The sequence below is a fragment of the Euprymna scolopes genome, chromosome 18, assembly GCF_053919585.1.
Source record: "Euprymna scolopes isolate OS-2025 chromosome 18, ASM5391958v1, whole genome shotgun sequence".
Classification (NCBI taxonomy): domain Eukaryota; kingdom Metazoa; phylum Mollusca; class Cephalopoda; order Sepiida; family Sepiolidae; genus Euprymna; species Euprymna scolopes.
The window spans coordinates 112,712,126-112,736,125 of NC_136499.1; the positions used below are offsets into that span (position 1 = coordinate 112,712,126).

Below are 24,000 nucleotides of genomic sequence, written 5' to 3' on the forward strand. Positions count from 1 at the left end.
TCATTTCTTTGCGTATTTTAAAACTAAACATTAACCAGAAGTGCGTTTGTCAAACCCAAGTATCAGATATTGTAAACAAACACAGATGGACTTTTTATTTCATTATTTTAATGGGGGGGGGGGAATTAACCCACCGGATAAATTATTCCTCGTAATATATGATAATCAATAGAGAATTCATTCGATAATAATACATTCACAATCTGCATAAATGAAAGCTTTTCACTTTAAGCTCACAATTGTTCAGTCATTAATTTAAGCATATTGTATGACCGGGCAATGCCGGGCGTCCAGCTAGTATGTAAATATAACTAGAAAATAAAAGTAGAACAGGAAATAATAATAATGGTAATAATATTTTCAAATATTTAATTATTTTTCTGACTTTGCAGATATATGTGATCTTGATTATTGCAAAAATGGTGGAACATGCAGTCGGGGTGAGACAGCGTCTTGCATCTGCACCAAATACTACGCAGGAGACAAATGTGAACGCCGATTATGTGAGTATTAGTATTGTTGTTTTGTTTAACGAAATTAAAAAGAAAAAACGTACATAAATACAGGGTGGAACGATAAAATTGTTACCCTAGAAAAGACAGCATGATTCCATTTCCGTTTGATGAAAACTGGTTTTCTTTCTTTTTTTTTTTATTGCAGACCAATTACTAGTTGGTCAATTGTCTACAAATCCCAAGAGCGATAGGTTGGATGGTTGGTTGGTTGTTTTTGTTTTACGGCATATCAACCCTTTTCAGGTTATTTAATGCCGAATCCGGTGATTTGGAAGAAAATCTTTTTAATAAAATATATTTGTTGTTTGCAAGTCAGTTTCTATTTAACCCATAGTTGGGACCCTAACAGGTACTACCACTCCGGGTCAGAGTGGACCTGGAAGCAATGGCAATTAAAGGGTGGCTCCACACTCCCCAGAGCTTGTAAGCTAGGGCCTCACCATCGGATATAGTTTAAGGTCATATCCAGGACCAAGAGCGAGGGGAGTCTTCTATCATGTCTAAAAATGACACAATGTTCAACGGGTGAGACTGGAGATGTGCCACTGTACAACTCATGCTCTCTACTGATCCAAGCTTTGACAACAGGACTATTGCCAGCACCCTCAAATGCATCACTGGATTGCGATGAATAACAGGGACGTGCTCAGGGTGATGAAAATAAAGTTTCTGGTCACGGTTATGGTCTTTGGTGTGGTTTCAAGTGAGGGCCACATCATGCCACCTCACATCTTCGAAGTCGGCTTAGAAGTCAACATCAAAGTGTACCTGGATGTGCTGAAAAGTGTGGTTATCCCCTGGTGCAATCAGGTGGCCGCTGGCAAACCCTGGGTGTGGCAGCAGGACTTGACACCGGCCCACAACTCCAAAGAGATCCAGGCTTTGCTTAAGAAGGAGTTCTACCCTTTCCTCACTGGCCCTCCTCCCCCTACAACCCGAACCTGCTGGACTACTTTGTTTGGTAATACATTGAGAACATCACCAACATGACCTCCCATAACACCAAAGCCAGCCTAATCACCGCCATCCACCAAGTATTTGCCAAGCTCCCACCGGCGCATGTAGAAAAGGCATGCTCCCAGTTCTGGACCCATATCAAGTCGGTGATTGAGGCTGAAGGCGGCTATATTGAGTAGATATTAGCCATACTACATGACCAAGTTACCTGAATTGACTTTTTCAATAAAAGTTTAAAAATAAATCTGTGGTATTGTTTACTTTAGGACGACACTTTTATCATTTTACTCTGTATATACAACCGTTTGATTTGTTAGAATTGTCTGGTTATGGCATTAAATGAAACAGTACTTTATGATGGGTCGTCATATGTGCTGTTTCAGCATATGTCATAACCATAATGTGCTGTTTCGGCATATGTCATAACCATAATGTGCTGTTTCAGCATATGTCATAACCATAATGTGCTGTTTCAGCATATGTCATAACCATAATGTGCTGTTTCAGCATATGTCATAAACCAGCAAATTCTTAGCTCGGCTACAATAATAATTTGTTAATTTCTTTCTTTTCTCTGGCGGGAAGAGTAGCATTCTTTGAAACTCCGCAGAATAAGGATATCTTAAATAATGTTTTTGGAATATTCAGTCAAACAAAAAATTTCCTTGTAAATTTAATATACAATCTTGATTTATTTTCATTTTATATACAGGGTGTCTGTAAAGTTACTATACAGTCTTATTGTTTTATTGTATTATATTTGTATTAATAGTTAATATTTATTACAGGGTGTCTGTATAGTAACTTGTAAGACTGTATAGCAACTTTACAGACACCCTGTATATATATATATAACTACTTTATTTACTCACATAAATTTAATATACAAAAGTATAGATTTATGCGTAAACTTTAAGTATTTACTTCAAAAGTGCTCAATACGTAGGTAGAGCTAGTTAGTAATTTATAAAATATATATGGTGATTAAGCTACACTGAATATTCTGCGTTTCATTCACTATAGGATTCGTCAGGCTTATGCGACGAATCCTATAGTGAATGAAACGCAGAATATTCAGTGTAGCTTAATCGCCATATATATTTTATAAATTACTATATATATATATATGCACTGCTGATCAAAAATTAAAGACCACTTAAAAATCTTTAAAAAGAAACCATTTTTTAAGGATAGATTTTAAACTGCTCCAACTTAAGGTTACTAATACTACAATCTAAAATGGATATGGAAACAAAAAGGTACATTCCAAAAATTGGTAGCCCCCTCCCCAAATTTCTCCTACATTGAGTAGGAGAATCAGACAGGTTGTTATAAATGACAGAGGACTTTCTTCTAGTCAAATTAAGGCGGTTACAGATGCTGATTGCAGTCCAATAACCATCAGACAACACTTACAATAAAAAGCGTAAACAAATTCCTCGATTGCTTCCACGTCACAAAGTTAACTGCTTAAGATTTGGTCGTGAATTCCAAACCTGGGACATTGAGAAGTGGAAGAAAGTCCTGTTTTCTGATGAGAAAAAATTCAATTTAGATGGTCCTGATAGCTTCCAGCAATATTGGCATGACAAAAACATGCCACTTGAAATTTTTTCCACACGTCAAAGTGGTGGAGGGTCCGTAATGGTATGGAGCACCTTTTCTTACAGAGGGACGATGGAGCTCCAGGTGATGCAGGGTTGTCAGACAGCAGCTGGTTATATTAGCATGCTACAAAAAGCATCTTTGATGATGGAAGGTCATCGTTTGTGTGGGGATGTATGGTTATTCCAACAGGATAATGCTGCAATCCACACTGCAAGATGGACCTTGAGCTTTCTGCAAGAAAATGGAGTCCATCTCTTGGGACATCCTGCATGCTCACTGGACTTGAACCCAATTGAAAATGTTTGGGGATGGAGGACATGAGAGGTTTATCGAAATGGCAAACAATATTCAACAAAAAATGAACGTTGTGAAGCCATCTTCAGAAATCATCACACCTTAATGGAAACCCTTATTTCTAGCATGCCCCAAAGAATTTTTGTAATCATCAAAAGCAGTAGAGGTAGAATTCATTATTAACTTTGTTGAATGCTTTCATACACTTTTCATACACTTTTTGTATAATTTAATATAATTTTTGTTTCTGGTCTTATAATTTTGATCATGTGTAAAAAGCCTAGTTTAATAAAAATGTAAATTTTAAGAATAAATCTTTGGAATGTAGCTTTTTGTTTCCATAATCTTTTTAGATTGTAGTATTCGTAACCTTAAGTCAGAAGAGTTTAAAATCTATACTTAAAAAAGGGTTTTTTTAAAAGATTTTTAAGTGGTGTTAAATTTTTGATCAGCAGTATATATATATATTGTTTTTAAAATATAAAAAATTATATTTTAAAAACAATGTGTATGCTGCTCCCCATGTGGGGGTACCAAGTTGGTTAAAGGGAAAATTATTCCCAACTCGCATTTAGGTAAAAATGCACTTTCGTAAATAATTGAATTCATTAAAAAAAAAAACGTATCGCCAAAACAAAAACAAATAACATCTATATATATATATATATATAGGAAAAAAGCAGATTTTTTACGAACAAAACCCAATATGGTGGATAAATGTCCGGTTTATATTCGATTGCTGTGGTTGGGGAAAGTAAGCAAGAAATTCACCAAACAAATTAGTTCAACTGTTGAAGGATGTTATTTTGCTTCAAATGTTCGTGTTGTGTATAATACAAAACCATTAATGGCTTCCAATAAAAAAGATGTTCTACCCCCTCATCATATTAGTAATGTCATTTATTCATTTAAATGTGGTTGCGGTGCCGACTACGTAGGTCGAACATAGTTAAAATTGGAAAGTCGCATACAACAACATGTCCTGAAAAAAATCAGGAATGGAACATTCCTACCTACCGACGCTGTAAAAAGCATATATGGATCCGCTATAACGGAACACTTTATTAAATACCGGGATTGTGCAACGGAACTTCAGCATCGACTCTTTCTCCGTATTGAGTCGAGCTCACTCCGTATATCATCTAAAAGTTTTGGAGACTGTTCACGTTTGCCTTAGGAAGCCTTCCCTTTGTAAGCAAAAGGACTGCTTGTTGGGTTTCAACGTGATCGGCCTCTAAAATTCATCCCCATACGATTGCTTTTGCTCCCGTCTCATTTTTTTAGATTTTATCATTAAGGAAAACAAATTGCTAAAAAATAAATCCCTCGATTCCAATTTTGATGAGTGAGGGCGAAACATGTCAACTGACTCGTTTGGATTTTTTTTTCGATTTCCCTACTTTTATTTTTTAGTCGCTATCCATTTTCCTTTTCTCCTCTGCCTTTTTTTTTTTAATATAAAATGAATTCCGAAGGAATACGTCTTCCCTTCATTATTGCCTTAATAAAGTTTTGTACCCCCAAGAAAATCATGAAATATATATATATATATATATATATATATATATATATATATACTTGTTTATTGTTATATAAACATGCTCACATCCCGCTGCTACAAACAGCCACTTGTTTCAATCAAACAACAGATATCATCAGGCTTATTCAGTTATTCAATGAACATTTGAATAGTCAAGTCGCTGCCTGATGATATCTGTTGTTTGATTGAAACAAGTGGCTGTTTGTAGCAGCGGGATGTGAGCATGTTTATATAACAATAAACAAGTATTATCAGCTCTTTTTATTGAGCACTATCTAACAACCTCGTTGAATTCACTAGTCCATTACTTTTGAATAAAAAAAAAACGAGTATATATATATATATATATATATATATATATATATATATATATATATATATATATATATATATATTTATTACAAAACACATCCTAGTAGCAAAATCCTGGGTATCCAGATGCTGGAAACCTTTCTACTCTTATAGCTCATTTCCTCAAACCACTTGCCTTTAGAATTCCTTCTCTACTCCCTTGATTGCACCAACCTACAGAAATTTAAATGCAATGTGAACAGCTATCTTGCTACACAACTCCCCACTAAGAATGTTCCCTATAAATTTGGCTCCTAATTACAATTGCCCCTTTATCTCAACGGCATAAAATAATGTTCCTTTTTATTTCTCGTTCCAGCTGCCAAAGATATTTCCGAGAATAATACTGATGCGATCATCGGAGCTGTTGTTGGTGTCCTCGCTGGAATCCTTATCATTATTCTAATTGTAACTTACGTATGCGTTCGGATGAGGTAAAGTATGTTTATGTATTTGTACATTTTGGTGAGGTAGTTGTCAGCATCCTCCTGCTGGTAGGATGCAACATAAGCAGTGCCAATCAATAGTGTTCCTATTTACTTGCCTCCCCACGAGGGCAGAGTTAGACATAAGGTCGGTTTTTAATCTGGGGGGGAAATCCCACCCCCCAAAAATGGGGCAATCTGGATAGGAACAAAAATAAGAATTGCCTCAGTCATGAAGGATTTCTCCTCTGCTGTCCGAGGGCAGAAAAGGTGAAGTAACATCAGAACAGATACTGCACTGTGATCTTGGCTTGAAGGCCAAGAGTCATTATCTCCTCAACAACCCATCTCCCTCAATTTGGCTATGGAATCTAGTGGGTGTTGTTCTTTTCTCCTCACTATTACCTCTTTCTCACAGGTGCTCGACTGGGATTCAATCTATGCCCCCCCCTCCTCCTCAGTAAAATATTCACAACACACAATCGTCTAGCTCAGGGGTCTCCAAAGTTTTCAAATGGGTGGGTGGGCATATTGCTGACTTTTAGAGCCTACGTAGGCCAAAATATAAAAAGAATGGCCTTCCGAAAACTTGAAAGGAAGGTGCAAATACATTTATATTTTCCCATTACGCCATATTGAATTTAAAAATAAAAAGGTATTTGCAGCTTCTCTTCCAGTTTTCGGATTTTAATCATGTCAAATCACACTTCAATTCCTTTTGACGGATTGATTGTTGCTATTTCTTCTGATGAGTTAAAGGCATAATAAATTCACTGATTGATATAATAATTAAGTGATTGATTTTGCGCTACGAAACAGATACTGTCAAGAATTGTATAAGTCAACTGAATTAAAGGAATAAATTATAAGATGGTCAACATCATGAATTTTGGAATATAACTTCTCTCTCTCTATATATATATCTATATATAGGTTATGGTTAACTTTCGTCACCCGTTGTTTACAAAGCCATTTGCCGGAAGTGACGTTTTATCTACGGATGATCAAAACCGTATAGAATGAACCTTTTTTTTTTATATAAGTTTTATTCAAACAGGCTTTATGTTTGTTCGAAAAACAGTCCATAATATGTCAATATAAAAATTCTATTTTTGTTTGATAAAAAGAATAAAACAGTTAATAAATACAAAAAAAAAAGTCCATTAAGTTCAAATAAAGCCTGTTTGAATAAAACTTATATAAAAAAAAAGGTTCATTCTATACGGTTTTGATCATCCGTAGATAAAACGTCACTTCCAGCAAATGGCTTTGTAAACAACGGGTGACGAAAGTTAACCATAACCTATATATACACACACACATATATATAGTACAAAATTTTGTTGAAATTCAAAGACTTACATTTTTCCTTTTATATAACTCTTGTTCATTTCATCTTGGATCTCTTCATTACAGCCATTTCGTTAATAGGATGACAATTCTATGATTTTATGTTTCCATAGAAATTTTCTTTCTTATCAACTCGTCAGATGTGATTTCCATCCGATGTTACCAACAAAAAAGTTAATTTTGTACATGATAAACACCTGATGCGTTCGTTTGGGAAAAGAAATTCCATCCTTACGTTGTTAAAGGTCGGCCATCTTGGTCAAAAAGGTAATTTTGTACATGATAAACCTGGTGTGTTCGTTTGGGGAAAAGAAATTCCATCCCCACGTTGTTACAGGTCGGCCATCTTGGATCAAACACATTAATAACTATATATATAATATATATATATATATATATATATATATATATATATATATATATATATATATATATATATATATATATATATATATACAGTTTTGAAAATAATAAGCGGAAGTTTCTCAAGAGCTCTTTCGGCTATCATCTCATCAGGAGAAAATCGATAGCGTACAAAATAATATTTGTACGCTATCGATTTTCTCCTGATAAGATGATAGCCGAAAGAGCTCTTGAGAAACTTCCGCTTATTATTTTCAAAACTGTATATAAATTCTGTACCTCCAAACATTTATTTATATATATATATATATATATATATATATATATATATATATATATATATATATATATAATCATCACTTCAGTTCAGTCTCTGAAAGCGGTGGTGCATATAATTGTGAAGCAATGATTGTGAACTTTCCCAGCCACACTTCTGAATTGAGACTGCTTGATTTCAGTGGTAAAGGGAAATCCAGGACAAATGGAAACAAAATGCTTCTAATACCAACACTCTAATCCAGGAGTCTGTAAAGTTTTTGACCAGATGAGAGGGGGCATATTGCTGACTTTTAGAACCATGCAGGTCAAAATAAATTTAAACAAAAAAAGAATAACCTGGATGTGTTTGATACCGTTTTGCTAATTAGCTTTGCTTTTTAGTGAAACTGGTTCTCCCAGACCTCATTTTTTTTTTATCATTTGCTGAACAAAAAGAACCCCCCCCCCCACACACATTTTTTTCATACATTTTAATTTTAAATTTTTTCCTGAATATTTTTACGTTCTCCATAAGAGCTCCACAGGCCAGATTAAAGATTTTAGCGGGCCGGATCTGGCCTGCAGGCCAAAATTTGAAGAGCCCTAGCTACGACCACTATCAGCAATTTCCCTTTCATGTGCCCAAAACTAAATAAAAATTCCATGAGCACAGTTTCTCTCCTAGAACTACCCGTCAGTGGAACACAATATAACAAGGCTGCTTCCCAGCTGATTATAACATGATCATTTTCAAGTTCAATGTAAACAAGTTCTTGTTGAACCATTGTCTTAAATAATCAAATTTGACCTAATTTCCACCATTACTGATCATCATAGTGTTGTTTCATTGACCACCTGACAATTATTAACCTTCATCCTCGAGTGGCCTTTGTGTCGTGATAGGCGGTGACACTCTCCTAGTAAAAAAAAAATGACATGTGGGGCAGATGAACATCATGAAAAATATAAACGTTATATTTTAATGGCCTTCATATTTATCAACCGCTCTCATCACCAGGTAGAATGTGACATAGGTGTCTTCAATAAGTTTCCAAACTTATCTTCTTTGAGAACCCTGTGAGTTAATTTTGTGCAAATCTTCCACATCTTCAGTTCCTCGTGAATAATTGTGTATACAGTTCCTACACTGACATCAAACTGTGCACTTATTGTTTCTATAGACACACGACGGTCCTTATCCACGAAATTCTTTATTTGGCCAATCAATGTTTTGGCTTCCTTACTTACTCCTCCCACACCTCTCATCATCCCTCACAAACTTCTTGCCTTTCTTGAATCTCTTATGCCACTCAAAAACTGATGCACGATTCATGCAAGATGGCCCAAATGCAGTCTGAATCCTTCCATACTTTTCTGTGGCATCTTTTCCAAGTTTAAAACAGAATTTTATTTCCTATCGTTCTTCTGAAGTGTCCTCCTCACGTCCAGATTGCATTTTTGGAAATTCACTAGCTGTGACAGTCAGGCTTTAGTAGGATGTTATCCAATTCCTGCTGTAGCTGTTCCTCTGAACCTGATATCATAAAAATTGGTCAGTCATCTCAAAAGATGTATAACAATAACATACTGAATTTTCAAGAGACTATGACAAATGCCTGTACAAAAAATATCTGGAAACTTATTAAAGGTACCTCATAGTTGGTTTAAGCTGTGTGTGTGCGTGTGTGTGTGTGTGTGTGTGTGTGTGTGACCGCGCGCACGCGCGTATGTGTGTGTGTGTGTGTGTGTGTGTGTGTGTGTGTGTGTGTGTGTGTGTGTGTGTGTGTGTGTGGAGGAGGGTGGGTTTCAATTCAAACATGTCAGAAGAGGATAACCTCCGTTCAGTCTTGACAGAATAACGATACCCCTGAAGGGTGGCTGCAATCTAACTGTGAAGCAAGTGTTGCACAAACCCCAAACTCATCTCTTGAGCTTGGACTGCTTGATTCTAGTGGCGAGGAGAAACTAAGGATGACTGGAAATAATGCCAAGATAAATGGAGGGCACATACGTTTCGAAATTCCAAAATCTTTTCATGAATCTAATTTCAATTTTTAAAGTAAAAGCAAATCAACCTGCGCCAAGTTTGAATGTACGTAAATTTTAATATTTTGTATCTGATTTAAATTCGTTTTTTTTTCTCTTCAAATTCATTGAAAACCGTAGAAGGTAAGTCAACACTTTTTTTTTGTATCATTAAAAAAAAAAAGAAAAACTCACCTGAATTTGTCTGAAAAACTAACATTTATAATAACAAAATTTGACTCAAGGTTATTGCGTCTACAAGTCATCATTTTAGCACAAAATCCGGCACATCTGCATGACAGTGCCATGAGGCGACTGAGACGAGTTATCGACCCCTGTTCTTTGAATGAGAAATGCCTTCTACCGTCCGTTCTGTGAACCTCAAATATAAACAAGTGTCTCCAAGAATGCAAAAATATACAATAACGAAATAAATAACACAAAAAATATATGAAAAGCGAAACATTTATTGTATGAAAAATATAATTTTAATGTTTTAATATTACTTTTAAATGATTGATTCATAAGTGAAAATAAAATAAATGTTAAAAACCTTAAACATTTATAGATTGCTCTTAGAATTATTTGGGGTTTTTTTTTCTGTAAGATTGTATAAAAATGTAGCAACATATAAGTATTTTTTTTTTACACAGTAAGATTGTATAAACTTATATCAAAATATAATTTTTGGTTTGTCAATAGAGCAAAATATAATTTTAGTATAGAAGTTTTTATTTATTTATTTATAAAAATTTATAGAAATTTTTAATAATATTGTTTTTTTTTGTTTTTTTTTTCAATGAGTTATACGATTTATCGACTCCTGTTCGCCTGACACACGCCCTCTATCGGCTGTTCTTGAAACTAAAATACACACATTCGCCTCATGGCACTGTCATGCAGAAGTGCCCAAAATGCAAATAAACAACCTGTAAGGAACATCTAGGAATAATATATTAAAAAAAAAATTAAAACTCATCATCCTGCGGCCTCAGCTGAAATAGAACTCACAACATCCTTCCAGTATTCCCTATCTGTCATAGCACCCAAAAGATCTTCCTTGGAGATAAATGTATCCCGTTGTATCTAAGCTGGAAAAGTTAACTTTCGTGATCGATTGTGAGACGATGGTTACCTCCACACTACAAATGATAAAACAAATTCATCTGTGGAACTTGCACAATGCCCAGAAAACTGAACATGTCTCTTGTAAACTGAGGCTGATACTTTCGGTAAGTCTCGATATATCATTTCTAAAGTTGGGTGATTTCGCCATGAGTGATTGAGTACTCTTCTCAAAAAACGTGCGTTATATCCATCCAAACGACGCTGTTGTTTTGCTGAAAAAGTCCAAGTTTCAGATCCATAGAGTAAGATTGGCTCAATAAGTACGCAGAAAACTTGGATTTTGAATTTGCAAGATTGGATTTTCAGATCTTATCCATTTGGTTAGAAGCAGTCCATGCCATACCCTTTCTAATGTTAAAGAACTCACGAGTAGATAGAGCATGTTCAAACAATTCAGAAAAAAAACAAGTGAAGCATCCGTGAGTGTACAGTGAACGAGGCATAAAAAATGACTAAGTTCAGCATTTGCCCCACCTCATTTAGCCCCAAAATTCTCCAGAGGGCGTCAAATCCTAGTGAAAATTAACCAACGGTGCAGTTTTAGACCTTAACATATGTAAATTTGTGGTCTGCACCATGCAAAAAAGAAATGACTAAGTCCATCATTTGCCCCCCCCCCTCCAGCCATTTAGTCCCAAAAGTCCCCAAGGCCAACCATATTTAGATTGGAGTTCAGCACCATGCAAAACTGCTAAATAGACATACACAGAATATTTTGGACAAATATAGTAAAATAGTCCCAAAAATGGCAAACACATCACAGCATTATTATACTAAAGACATAACAGTGTTTTGTATTGCATTAAAGACATAATAGTGTTTCGTGTTTTATTAAAAATATAACAGTGTTTTGTGTTTTACTAAAGATATAACAGTGTTTTGTGTTTTATTAAAGATATAACAGTATTTTGCATTTTACTAAAGACGTAATATTGCTTTGTATAGCACTAAAGCATAAGTATTTTTTTTTATTTTACTAAAGATATAATATTGTTTTGTATTGTATTAAAGACATAATAGTGTTTTTATGGTATTAAAGACATAATAGTGTTCCGTATTGTGCTAAAGACATAACAGTGTTTTGTATTGTATTGAAGACATAACAGTGTTTTGTATTGTATTAAAGACATAATAGTGTTCTGTATTGTACTAAAGATATAACAATGTTTTGTATTGTATTAAATACATAACAGTGTTTTGTATTGTATTAAATACATAACAGTGTTTTGTATTGTGCTAAAGACATAACAGTGCTTTGTATTGTATTAAAGACATAACAGTGCTTTGTATTGTATTAAAGACATAATAGTGTTTTGTATTGTATTAAAGATATAACAATGTTTTGTATTGTATTAAATACATAACAATGTTTTGTATTGTACTAAAGATATAACAATGTTTTGTATTGTATTAAATACATAACAATGTTTTGTATTGTATTAAATACATAACAATGTTTTGTATTGTATTAAAGACATAACAGTGTTTTGTATTGTGCTAAAGACATAACAGTGCTTTGTATTGTATTAAAGACATAATAGCGTTCCGTATTGTACTAAAGACATAACAGTGTTCTGTATTGTACTAAAGACATAACAGTGTTTTGTATTGTACTAAAGACATAACAGTGTTTTGTCTTGTATTAAAGACATAACAGTATTTTGTATTGTACTAAAGACATAACAGTGCTTTGTATTGTATTAAAGACATAATAGTGTTCCGTATTGTACTAAAGACATAACAGTGTTCTGTATTGTACTAAAGACATAACAGTGTTCTGTATTGTATTAAAGACATAACAGTGTTTTGTATTGTGCTAAAGACATAACAGTGCTTTGTATTATATTAAAGACATAAGTGTTCTGTATTGTACTAAAGACATAACAGTGTTCTGTATTGTACTAAAGACATAACAGTGTTCTGTATTGTACTAAAGACATAACAGTGTTCTGTATTGTACTAAAGACATAACAGTGTTCTGTATTGTACTAAAGACATAACAGTGTTTTGTATTGTACTAAAGACATAATAGTGGTTTAATTTCACTAAATGTTGTATTAGTGTTGCTATTACCTAAATCATACTTATATTTTCTTGATTAATTAAAGGTCATATAAATGTATCTACATTGTGTTTATATAAAAAAAAAACTGTTGTCCTCGTATCCTAATGTCTATCTTAACAGTTCATGACTCATCTAGCAGTTGGTGTATGCGTATCAGAACATATAATACATGTAACATGACGACATACCTGTTTCTGCTGTTGGCTGCCTCTATCTTTTGTCGGCAACCGAGGGGATTCGTCAATTATTTTGGTTGGAGCTGGACCTTTTGTAATATAGACACTTTAAGACAGTGACCCAAGACAAATGAATATTTTTTATATATTTTATTCACTCCTCAGACATCTCGTCACAAGAGAACTGGAGTGAGTCTTGGTTTGTGTTTTTTCTATTCACCTTCCTCATCAGGAGACCCTCTTTATCCATCTTGATCGTTTGACATCTCGGCTCCAACTCGAACTATGCTTGCACAAACTGGGGAACGTGACACATGACATCAACTCCCCATTCACATCTTCCTGTACAAACCCACTCGGTCACAGAGTTTGACTCCTGCCAAAACGAAGATTTAAATCTCTGTTGTCCACTCATAAATAGATAGATAATCATATTGACAGACAAATAGAGAGAGAGATAAAGAGATAACAGACAATTAAATGCTACTACATACCTATTATCTATCATAGAAACATAACAGTGTTTTGTATTTTACTAAAGACATAACAGTATTTTGTGTTGTACTAAAAACATAACAGTGTTTTCTGTTGTGCTAAAGACATAAATGTTTGGTATTGTCCTAAAACATAACAGTATTTTATAGTGTACTAAAGGCATAACAGTATTTTATAGTCTAATAAAAACATAACAGTATTTAATACTGTACTAAAGGCATAACAGTATTTTATAATGTACTAAACATATAACAGTGTTTTATATTGTGCTAAATGCGAGATTTTTTATTTTTATTTTTATAAAAGTTTCATATTCAGTCAATTTCATCCAAAATTGATTTTTAGATAAAGGATGAGGACTGTCGGAAATATAACAATTATATTAATATTTTTAATATAACAATTATATTAATATTTTTAATATAACAATTATATTAATATTTTTAATATAACAATTATATTAATATAATTAATATAACAATTATATTAATATAAATCATAAAGCAATTACTTGTAATTTAAATGATTTATGTTTCCTGTTTTTTTTTTCAAATATGAAGGAAGCATTTCTAGCCAAGCAACATACACACATAATTTTTACTCAGAAAATTCTTATAAAAAGTGTCTAAAATTGAAAGCAATTTCTAACTTGTGAACAAAGTAGGAAGAATATACTTTTTTTTTTATTACATGGAACTCACCACTTATCAAGGCCTGGAAGCCACTCGAGGATAAGGGTTATTGCATACACAGTAATCAATGGGATAATATCGTAGTAATCTTTAGTAATGTAGATTTGATAACGTATCTTACTTAAGGGGGTGGTTTATCAGGAATTTGTTTATGTTGGACTTGAAGACATCCAAGTTGTAGTAAGATGGGAAACAGGCAGACAGTTCCACAGGCGTGCACTTCTAAGAAAAAAGCTTTGATCATGGAATCTACGTTTGGATTTATATTATTCCAAAATGAGTTCATAACAAATACAATTGAGTTTACGTTTGGAAGCCTTGCCACTCTCGTTTCCTTTCTTTTCTCTTTTAGTCCCTATATTTCTGACGAAAGAGGGAAGAAGTTTGTTTTACCTTGAAGTAGTGTTTTTGTGTGTTTTTTTAGCTCCTTACATCTCGTGGTTTCATGTCTTGTCTAGAGCTATTTTCATTTCGAAACTATTGTAAAATCATTTCAGAACTATTTTAATTCAAACCAAGCATTCAACACAATACAATTGAAATATAACGTGACATCTTTGTACAAGTACGTGTGTGTGTATGTACAATAATCTTTGAATGCTGAGTTGGAATTAAACTAATTTTGGAATAATTGTAAAACTGATTTGTTCTGAATTCTTTCTTTTAGAATTAGTTATATATATATATCTTAGGTCGAGCATTTGGGAAGTGATATACAAATTACTATTAGCGTATGAAGCGATGCTCTTTGTGTAAACAAATTGAGCTTAGGTATTTGGACAATGTCAAAACGTTAATTCACTGTCGTATAGCGCAATGGTTAGAAGCTCCGACTGTCGTTTGGCCGATCGGGTTTCGATCCAGGCTTAAGGTAGTTGCTTGTCTAGTCACACTGATGAGCTATGATACAGCGAAACAGTACTGCATGTGGATGACTATATGTGTGTATATATATATATATATATATATATATATATATATATACACACATATGCATATATATATGCATATATATATATATGTACATATATATAGTCATACATATATATATATATATATATATATATATTCATGCACGTCTGATTAACACGACAGAGTTATTCTTTTTTTCGATTTTTTTGGACATCTTTTCCATTCGCCGAGTGGTCTTTTTTATTTTAGCTGGCATATTGTATAAAATGGCGCCCAAAAGTTGTTGTTCAACCATACTCTTCTCAAGCGTTTTCTGTCGTCAACTTTTTAAATTTTTTTATCCTTTACTTTGATGCGTTCATTCTATTTATTTCTATTAAAAATGCTTCACGGAAATATGACTTCGTTGATTATTTCATTATTTCGACACTTTCATTTTCTTTTAATCATATTGAAGATGTTTTTAGTTCACAAAACAGTTATATATATATATATATATATATATATATATATATATATATTATCAAATTTTGCTATGATCCTTTCATTTGACACTTTAATTCTCTTTAATTCTATTGCAAATTAATTTTAATTCATATTTTATTTTAATTTATGCTAACCAGTAATGCATTTTTCATTGATTTTTTTTCCTCTGATGAAGTGTTTATCTTTGAAAATCCATGGGTTAAGGATTATTCTTTATTATTTTAATTCCTTGTTTGAGTATTTGATGGATTAATAAATATTGTAATTTATTCAATTTTTATTTTCATTATAAATTATCTAGTTCATATATATATATATATATATATATATATATATATATATATATATATATATATATATATATATATATATATATTTGTAGTCATCGACATACAGTCCTGTTTCGTTGTATCACAAATCATCAGTGCCGCTAGACTAGCATCTCTCCCAAGCCAAGGATTGAACATCTCTCTCTCTCTCTCTCTCTCTCTCTCTCTCTCTATATATATATATATATATATATATATATATATATATATATATATATATATATATATATACTTGTTTATTGTTATATAAGCATGTTTACATCCCGCTGCTACAAGCCATTTGTTTATATATTTACAAATTCAAAATTTTTCCAAGTTTTCAAATTGAATAATAAATTTAAAGAAAGTATGAGTAATAATATTCTTATGACAATCCTAACAAGATGAAAAAGTTCAATATTCAAGATAGAGCATTGATACAAGGAAGAAATTAGAAATTAAAGACTTTATTATTTGACAAGGAATACAAAAATTTTTAAAGTTGTCCTTATTCTCTGGAGTTACCTCGAATGGCTCTTATCCTCAGAGGAAATTAGTTAGCAAAATTATAATCATAGGTAGACTATAAATTTTGCTGGTTAACAAGTAAATTAAAAACTATATATTATACAAGAAGTCACATTTGTATGAAAGTTGATGGTAATTATGCATTATCATCAACTTTCATACAAATGTGACTTCCTGCTGCAAAAAAAAATCACTTAATGGCACTTTCTAATTAATTATTTTCTTCTTTTTCTTCTAACATTTCTTCCATTTTTTTTTCTCTTCTAATATAACATAAAGTAAGCTTGACCGATTTTCAAATAGCAATCTGTCTGACTTTATTTGAACTAACTTATTTTTATTTGTTTCTTTTTTTTTCTACAATGTTATTGGCATAAATATATTTTAATTAGCATAAGTTTTTTTTACTTATAATACTTATTCTGGCTAAAAAAGGTTTGCCTAATGTTGATTTTTGCCCTAACTCACTGGATATCCTTATACATTAAAGGGGAGTAATCATGTCATGTGTTATTTTTCCTTACTCACTGAATACTACTATACATTAAAGGGAAGTAATCATGTCATGTGTTATTTTTCCTTACTCACTGAATACTACTATACATTAAAGGGAAGTAATCATGTCATGTGTTATTTTTCCTTACTCACTGAATACTACTATACATTAAAAGGAAGTAATCATGTCATGTGTTATTTTTCCTTACTCACTGAATACTACTATATATTAAAGGGAAGTAATCATGTCATGTGTTATTTTTCCTTACTCACTGAATACTACTATACATTAAAGGGAAATAATCATGTCATGTGTTATTTTTCCTTACTCACTGAATACTACTATACATTAAAGGGAAGTAATCATGTCATGTGTTATTTTTCCTTACTCACTAAATACTACTATACATTAAAGGGAAGTAATTACGTTATTTTTTTTCTCTTACTCACTGAATATTCTTATACATTAAAGGAAACTGTCATATGTTATTTTCCTTGATTTTTAGAAAAAGAATTTTAAAGATTTTGTTTAGTGACATTTGCTTTGTCTAGCCTGTATCTCTACATTAAAGTCATTGAATATTTATTTCATGGCAAGGTGAATGTATGAATCAACCAGGTTACAATTTTTCCGGCCAGGTGTTATGTCTGGTACCCAAGACTCCATATTCAACATAAGGAAATGAATTCTCTCATGCCACTTTTGTTTTATATAGGTATATTTTGATATACTTCAATCTAGGATCTGATGTCGAGCATTCATATTCTTGGCCTCAACAATTATTTAACCCATTTTTGATTCACTACAAGGAGGTGGTGTAAGAACATGGTCATTTCTTATATTTGCCTTTTCTATTTTATTGAAAAATATATAGAAACTTTCCACCCCGCCAATACAAATTTGTTATTACTGATTTTATTCATATAGATAAAAAATAAACATATATAATTGATCAAGATATTTTTCTAAATGTTGCCATACTTTGTTATGCATGTAAAACTGAGCAAAATTATAAGATTAAACAAGGTCGATAGCCATTAGTCACGTGCTCTCGTGTAATGAATGAATGCGTGAATGTAGGATTGACATGAAATTCTTAAAGATAAACTAAAATGACCGAAAAATGGGCTGAAATGACTTAAATAAATAAAAAGTAAATGACTTAGAATGACTTTAATGAACTTAAGGATGAATTGAATGACCTTAAGAATGACTTGAATGCTTAAAAAATAACTGGAATCCTTCAGAAACAACTTGAATGATCTGGAGAATGACTTGAATGGCTTTGAGACTGACTGATTGTAAAGTGGGTGATCATTTTACATTAAATTAATACAGAAAAGTGATCCCCACTTTATATCACAAAGTTACAAGAAAAGCTTAAACAGCTAAGAACAGCATCTATTAACAACAGACCTTTGATCTTAACCAAAAAGGCCAAACACAAAAGTGTTACGGACAGACCGACCGACGGAGTGATTTATAGAGTCGCTTGCACGCGACTAAAAAGTTATAGTCGTTTTTAAAATATTTCATACAAATTGGATCAGGAAACATTATTTATAAGAGCACTTGAATATGAAACAAAACTACATCCATAGGTGAAACAATTTAGAAGCATGGGGATAAGTTCATTTATTATGCTTCATTAAATCTAGGATCTCATGTAGTCAGTCAACCATACAGATCAGACTACCAGGGTAGACATTATATTCGTATCTAATTTTCATTCACATTCTTGGCTTCAACAACCTTACTACTTCACCCACCCATTTTTGTCTCACCACAAGGAGGTGGTATAAGAACATGGTCATTTCTTATATTTGAGTTTTCTATTTTATTGGATAACATATATAAACTTTCCACGATATAGATAAAAAAAAACATATAGATATTTTTCTAAATGTCGCCATACTTTGTTATGCATGTAAAACTATTGCACTGAGCAAAATTATAAAATAAGATTAAAAAGCTATATTCGTTTTAAAATATTTCATACAAATTAGAGGTTGTATCAGGAAACATTCTTTATAAGATCATCCTGGATATGACACCAAACTACATCCATGGATGAAACAATTTGGGAGCATTAAAATAAGTTCATTTGTTATGCTTTATCAAATAAAACAAGGTGCTGGTCTAGAACCTGACCCACGGTCGTGTCGGCATCTTCTGGCAGTTTATGAAAAGCTGCTGGAATAGCAGCCGGGAAAAGATAACATAATTATCAATCAGCTGTCAGAAAATGTTTTTGTTAATAGAAAAAGATCACTTATATGATACTATTCTTGAAAAAAAAAAAATTGTTTTCGATCATTTGTTTTTGTCATTACGAAAAATTTTTATTGAATATTTTCTTGCAAAATACTTTTAATGAAAAAAAGGAAAAAAAAATTGATTTCGCAGTTGTTTCCATATTTATATTTAAAAAATATAATTCCCTTGAAACATTTGTTCAAAAAAATTTTTATATACTTTTGAAAAATAAAATTTGATTTCATATAATTAAACACACGGTAAAGCTTATATTCTTGTGTTAAAGTTTTTGTTTCCAGTGTTTTGAATTTATCGTCTGGCAGTGTTTGTGTTGGCTTTTTCCAGCACCTTTTTCTACTGCTTACCATAACCTGCCAGAAGATGGCATTGGGCTCGGTTCGGCATCAGTACCTAAAACTATTATATTGGGGATAATACTAGAATAAAATTACAAAACAACTGATTTCTTTAAAATATTTTAAAAGATTTTAAAATATTTTAAAATATTTTAAAAGATTTTAAAATCTTTTATACAATTCATTCTAGTATAAACATATTTCTTTTAAAGATTTTTAAATAATAATTTTGATGGAATCTACTGTATTTTTTTTATTTATTTGCCAAGAATTTATTAAAATGATTTATTATCCTGGTCAAAATCGTTATAAAAGAATTACTAGATGTATTGACAAAGCATGTGATTCCTTTCCATCATTCATGATCTTAACCCTTGCCTTTTTGCTCCTCCCATCAGAAATCCCAAGTCCAGTTCATTTACAGAGAACAGCGTCTATGGTGGGACCCTATCAACCAAATATTCTCCAAGCTATTTACCTGTAGAGTCGCTACCATCCCAACCCATCTATACAGAACCCCAAGTCAGTTCATTCACGAATGCTGCATATGATGAAGGTAAGATGAGGTTTGCGCATGTACACACAAAAAACACTCACCCCAAACACATTTGGCAGCTGCAGAGAAGGCAGAAAATACAAATTGTTCACCATCTCTCCTGAATGCTACCCCAGTCTAATGATAATCCCAAACAGTATTTATGAATATCAGATGTTAGAATGGAGGATAACCTAAATAACAATAAATGTTGGCCATCTCTTCTTAATGCTACCCCAGTCTAATGATAATCCCTAACATTTATTAAAAAAAACAGGTTTTGAAATAAAGGATAGCCCAAATAATCTATATCAACTCTCCTTACCATTATCCAATTCTAATGATACTAAAGCAGTAGTGATGGTTCAAGAAACATTAACTTAGATTTTCGGTGCATTTTCATGAAAGAAATTTTTTAATTTTATTTTCATGTATTTTAATAAAAATTGCTAGAATTAAGCCAATTTGGTGCTAAATTCTTTATCATTGTGTTGAAGCCAGTGCCAAATGTTTTTGACAAAATCTCATTCTATTTTTAACCTCTCTTTCACTCATGAAATTAACACCAACTAAATCACGTGACACAAATAATTAACCAACTCTATGCAATGTATGAACAATTCTAGATAAATAAAACCCACAGTATTTTACCAGCTTATGCTAGCTGCATGCATGTCAAAAAGTTGATATTGATGCTGAAAGGGTTAAGCCAATTTTGTTGATTTTTTGACCAAGTATATCCATACTATAATATATGGCACAATAACATTGATACACAGGTTCTCAGCGGATCACTGAAGTTAAGCAACAATGATCCTGGTCAATACCAGATGGGTGACCATTTAGGAAGGCTAGGTATTGTATTTACTGCCCGAGTCGTAAAAATTTCCAGGTTGGTATCTGAGGATGCGTTTAACTCACTGTGGGAGATGGAAAGCAATGAAAAACTACCGTCTTTACATGTCTTCCTGAGATTACCATGGCTCCACAATTTGGAGAGCTGTGGTCGCCGACGCTGTTTAAACAGCAGGGCTACTAGAGAGAGAAATGTCTACACCACTCCAAAATATGCTAACAATTAAAAGGGACGTGTTTTGCATGACACTGTGCAAAACATCGTTCCAAGCCAGCGTCTTTCTGAATGTAAACGAAACATGTACTTTCAAGCTATTACACAGCATTATTTTCATTTTTTAGGATGGAGTTTTATGTTTCAAAATTTTTGAGACCATGTACATTTGTTTTGCTCGTTTAAAAAAAAAAAACTGTGTGACAAATGAGCAACAGACAATTCATTGAGCACAAATGTTTAAAATGTACCAATGCACCATGAAAGTTCCAATATACAACGTGCCAAATGGAAGGCACACTGTTAACCTTTTTTTTTACCACTTATCAAGGCCTATAGGCCACTCAAGGATAAGGGTTAAAGAGGGTAGAGTAGTCAAAAGGACAATATAGTAATCGATAGTAATGGAAGTTCGGTAAATTTGTTAACTTAAGTGGAACGGTTCATCAGAAACTTGTTCACGTTGGACTTGAAGATAACCATATTATAGACAGCTGGAAAGCAGGAAAACGGAAGACAATTCCACAGGCGTGCAGTTCTAAGAAAGAAGCTTTGATCATGGAATCTATGTTTAGGTTTAGGCACAGATAAAGAGTGGGGAAAATTATTGATAATGTTTTCAGCTAGTCTAGTGTTTCTTGTGAAAGTTTGGCGAGGGGGGGGACCATAGATTGAAGCTCGGTCGAACACTTCCCATGAAAATAACGTTAACCTGCATTGGAAAGTGTCTCTTCTTATGAAACCCCAGACACACCTGCAGTGGAATGTGTGAGAAATAAAAAAAATGTTGGTGCAAGTCTATAAATGGGCCACTAGTAATCTTTTTTACTATAAAAATCTGAAAAAAACCCTTTATAATGTACGTACTTGTCACTGCATAAAAATATCATATTCCAAAAATCACGTAAATCGATCACGTAGTTTTTTTTTTTTTATTTAAGAAAATCAAATATTATGAGAAATTTTATCGAAGAAAAACTTCCCACCATCTTGTTTTTGAATGATACACTACTAGCGACACCTATTGGAAATATGAGATCGGCAAGGGGGCAGACGATCGACTTTCCACACTATAGAAAAAAAACTTGGAAAATTAAGACATTTTTAAGTTTTTGAGGATGTTGAAAACGAAAATAATGTTTAAAATTCTAGCAAGCGAGTAGTTTCCAAGATATGAAGAATTTTACGTAAATTGAGCACCCACACGTTGACGCTCCTCCAACAAAAATTCGGCAAATGTGTATTTCAGCGGCTTAAATTCAAGTTTTACACGTGTGGGTGCTCAATTTACGTAAAATTCTTCATATCTTGGAAACTACTCGTTTGCTAGAATTTTAAACATTATTTTCGTTTTCAACATCCTCAAAAACTTATAAATGTCTTAATTTTCCAAGTTTTTTTTCTATAGTGTGGAAAGTCGATTGTCTGCCCCTTGCTGATTTTATATTTCCCAATAGATGTCGCTAGCAGTGTATCATTCAAAAACAAGATGGTGGGAAGTTTTTCTTCGATAAAATTTCTCATAATATTTGATTTTCTTAAATAAAAAAAAAAACTACTTGATCGATTTACGTGATTTTTGGAATATGACATTTTTATGCAGTGACAAGTACGTACATTATAAAGATTTTTTTCAGATTTGTATAGTAAAAAAGATTACTAGTGGCCCATTTATAGACTTGCACCAAAATTTTTGTATCAGGGATACATATTTCTAATGGATTATATTTTCTTATGATAATAGCATTTGAAAAACACGTGCACACACACACACACACACGCGCGCGCAACATGGCAAGTAAATGGTATAAATGCTAAATTGATCCATACTTGGATTCATGACTATCTTATATATAAAAGTGTCAGTGATGGATCCCGGATTTATTACTTCATTTAGTGAATGTGTCTCTGCAAGTGGCTTCCCAGACAAAAGTCTCTTTACAAATAATGTAAAGCCACGTTGATTACTTGGCATTTTCTTGTCTAATTTTGACGGATGAAGAATAGATGATACTCCAGCAGTATCAACGATCCTTTTACTAAGCTAATTAAGTGCAACTTTTCCGCTGCTAACCCTTGAAAAAGATCAACTTTTGTGCTGCTAACTTTTGAAAAAGATCAACTTTTCCGCTGCTAACCCTTGAAAAAGATCAACTTTTCCGCTGCTAACTCTTGAAAAAGATCAACTTTTCCGCTGCTAACCCTTAAAAAAGATCAACTTTTCCGCTGCTAACTTTTGAAAAAGATCAACTTTTCCGCTGCTAACCCTTAAAAAAGATCAACTTTTCCGCTGCTAACCCTTGAAAAAGATCAACTTTTCCGCTGCTAACCCTTGAAAAAGATCAACTTTTCCACTGCTAACCCTTAAAAAAGATCAACTTTTCCGCTGCTAACCCTTGAAAAAGATCAACTTTTATGTTGCTAACTTTTGAAAAAGATCAACTTTTGTGCTGCAAACTTTTTAAAAGATCAACTTTCTCTGTGGAAAATCTTTGAACATAATCAACTTTCTCCGCTGCTAATCATTGAAAAATATCAACATTCCTCACTGCTAATTTTTGAAAAAAAAACAGCTTTCTCCACTGCTAATCTTCAAAAAGGATCACATTTCTCTGCTTCTAACCTTCGAAAAAGATCAACTTTATCCACTGTTAACCTTTGAAAAAGATCAACTTTATCCACTGTTAACCTTTGAAAAAAATAAACATGTGTTACTAACGTTTAAAATTGATCAACTTTCGTGCTACCAACTTTTGAAAAAGGTCAATTTTCTACATGGCTAACCTATCAAAAAAAATCAACTTTCTTCGTG

General features: G+C 32.7%; 1 protein-coding gene across 3 annotated transcripts in view; it reads left to right on the top strand.

The window, feature by feature from the left end:
* Window positions 1–24,000, top strand: part of LOC145297770 (uncharacterized) — a 576,130-nt gene that overhangs the window by 545,412 nt on the left and 6,718 nt on the right. For 2 of the 3 annotated variants that reach the window (XM_080144014.1, XM_080144015.1), the window contains 3 exons: window positions 393–503; window positions 5,585–5,699; window positions 19,983–20,140. In XM_080144014.1, coding sequence (XP_080000140.1) covers window positions 393–503; window positions 5,585–5,699; window positions 19,983–20,140 — 384 coding nt within the window. The remainder of the gene's footprint in view (window positions 1–392; window positions 504–5,584; window positions 5,700–19,982; window positions 20,141–24,000) is intronic. The other variant, XM_080144016.1, reaches the window with a different exon arrangement.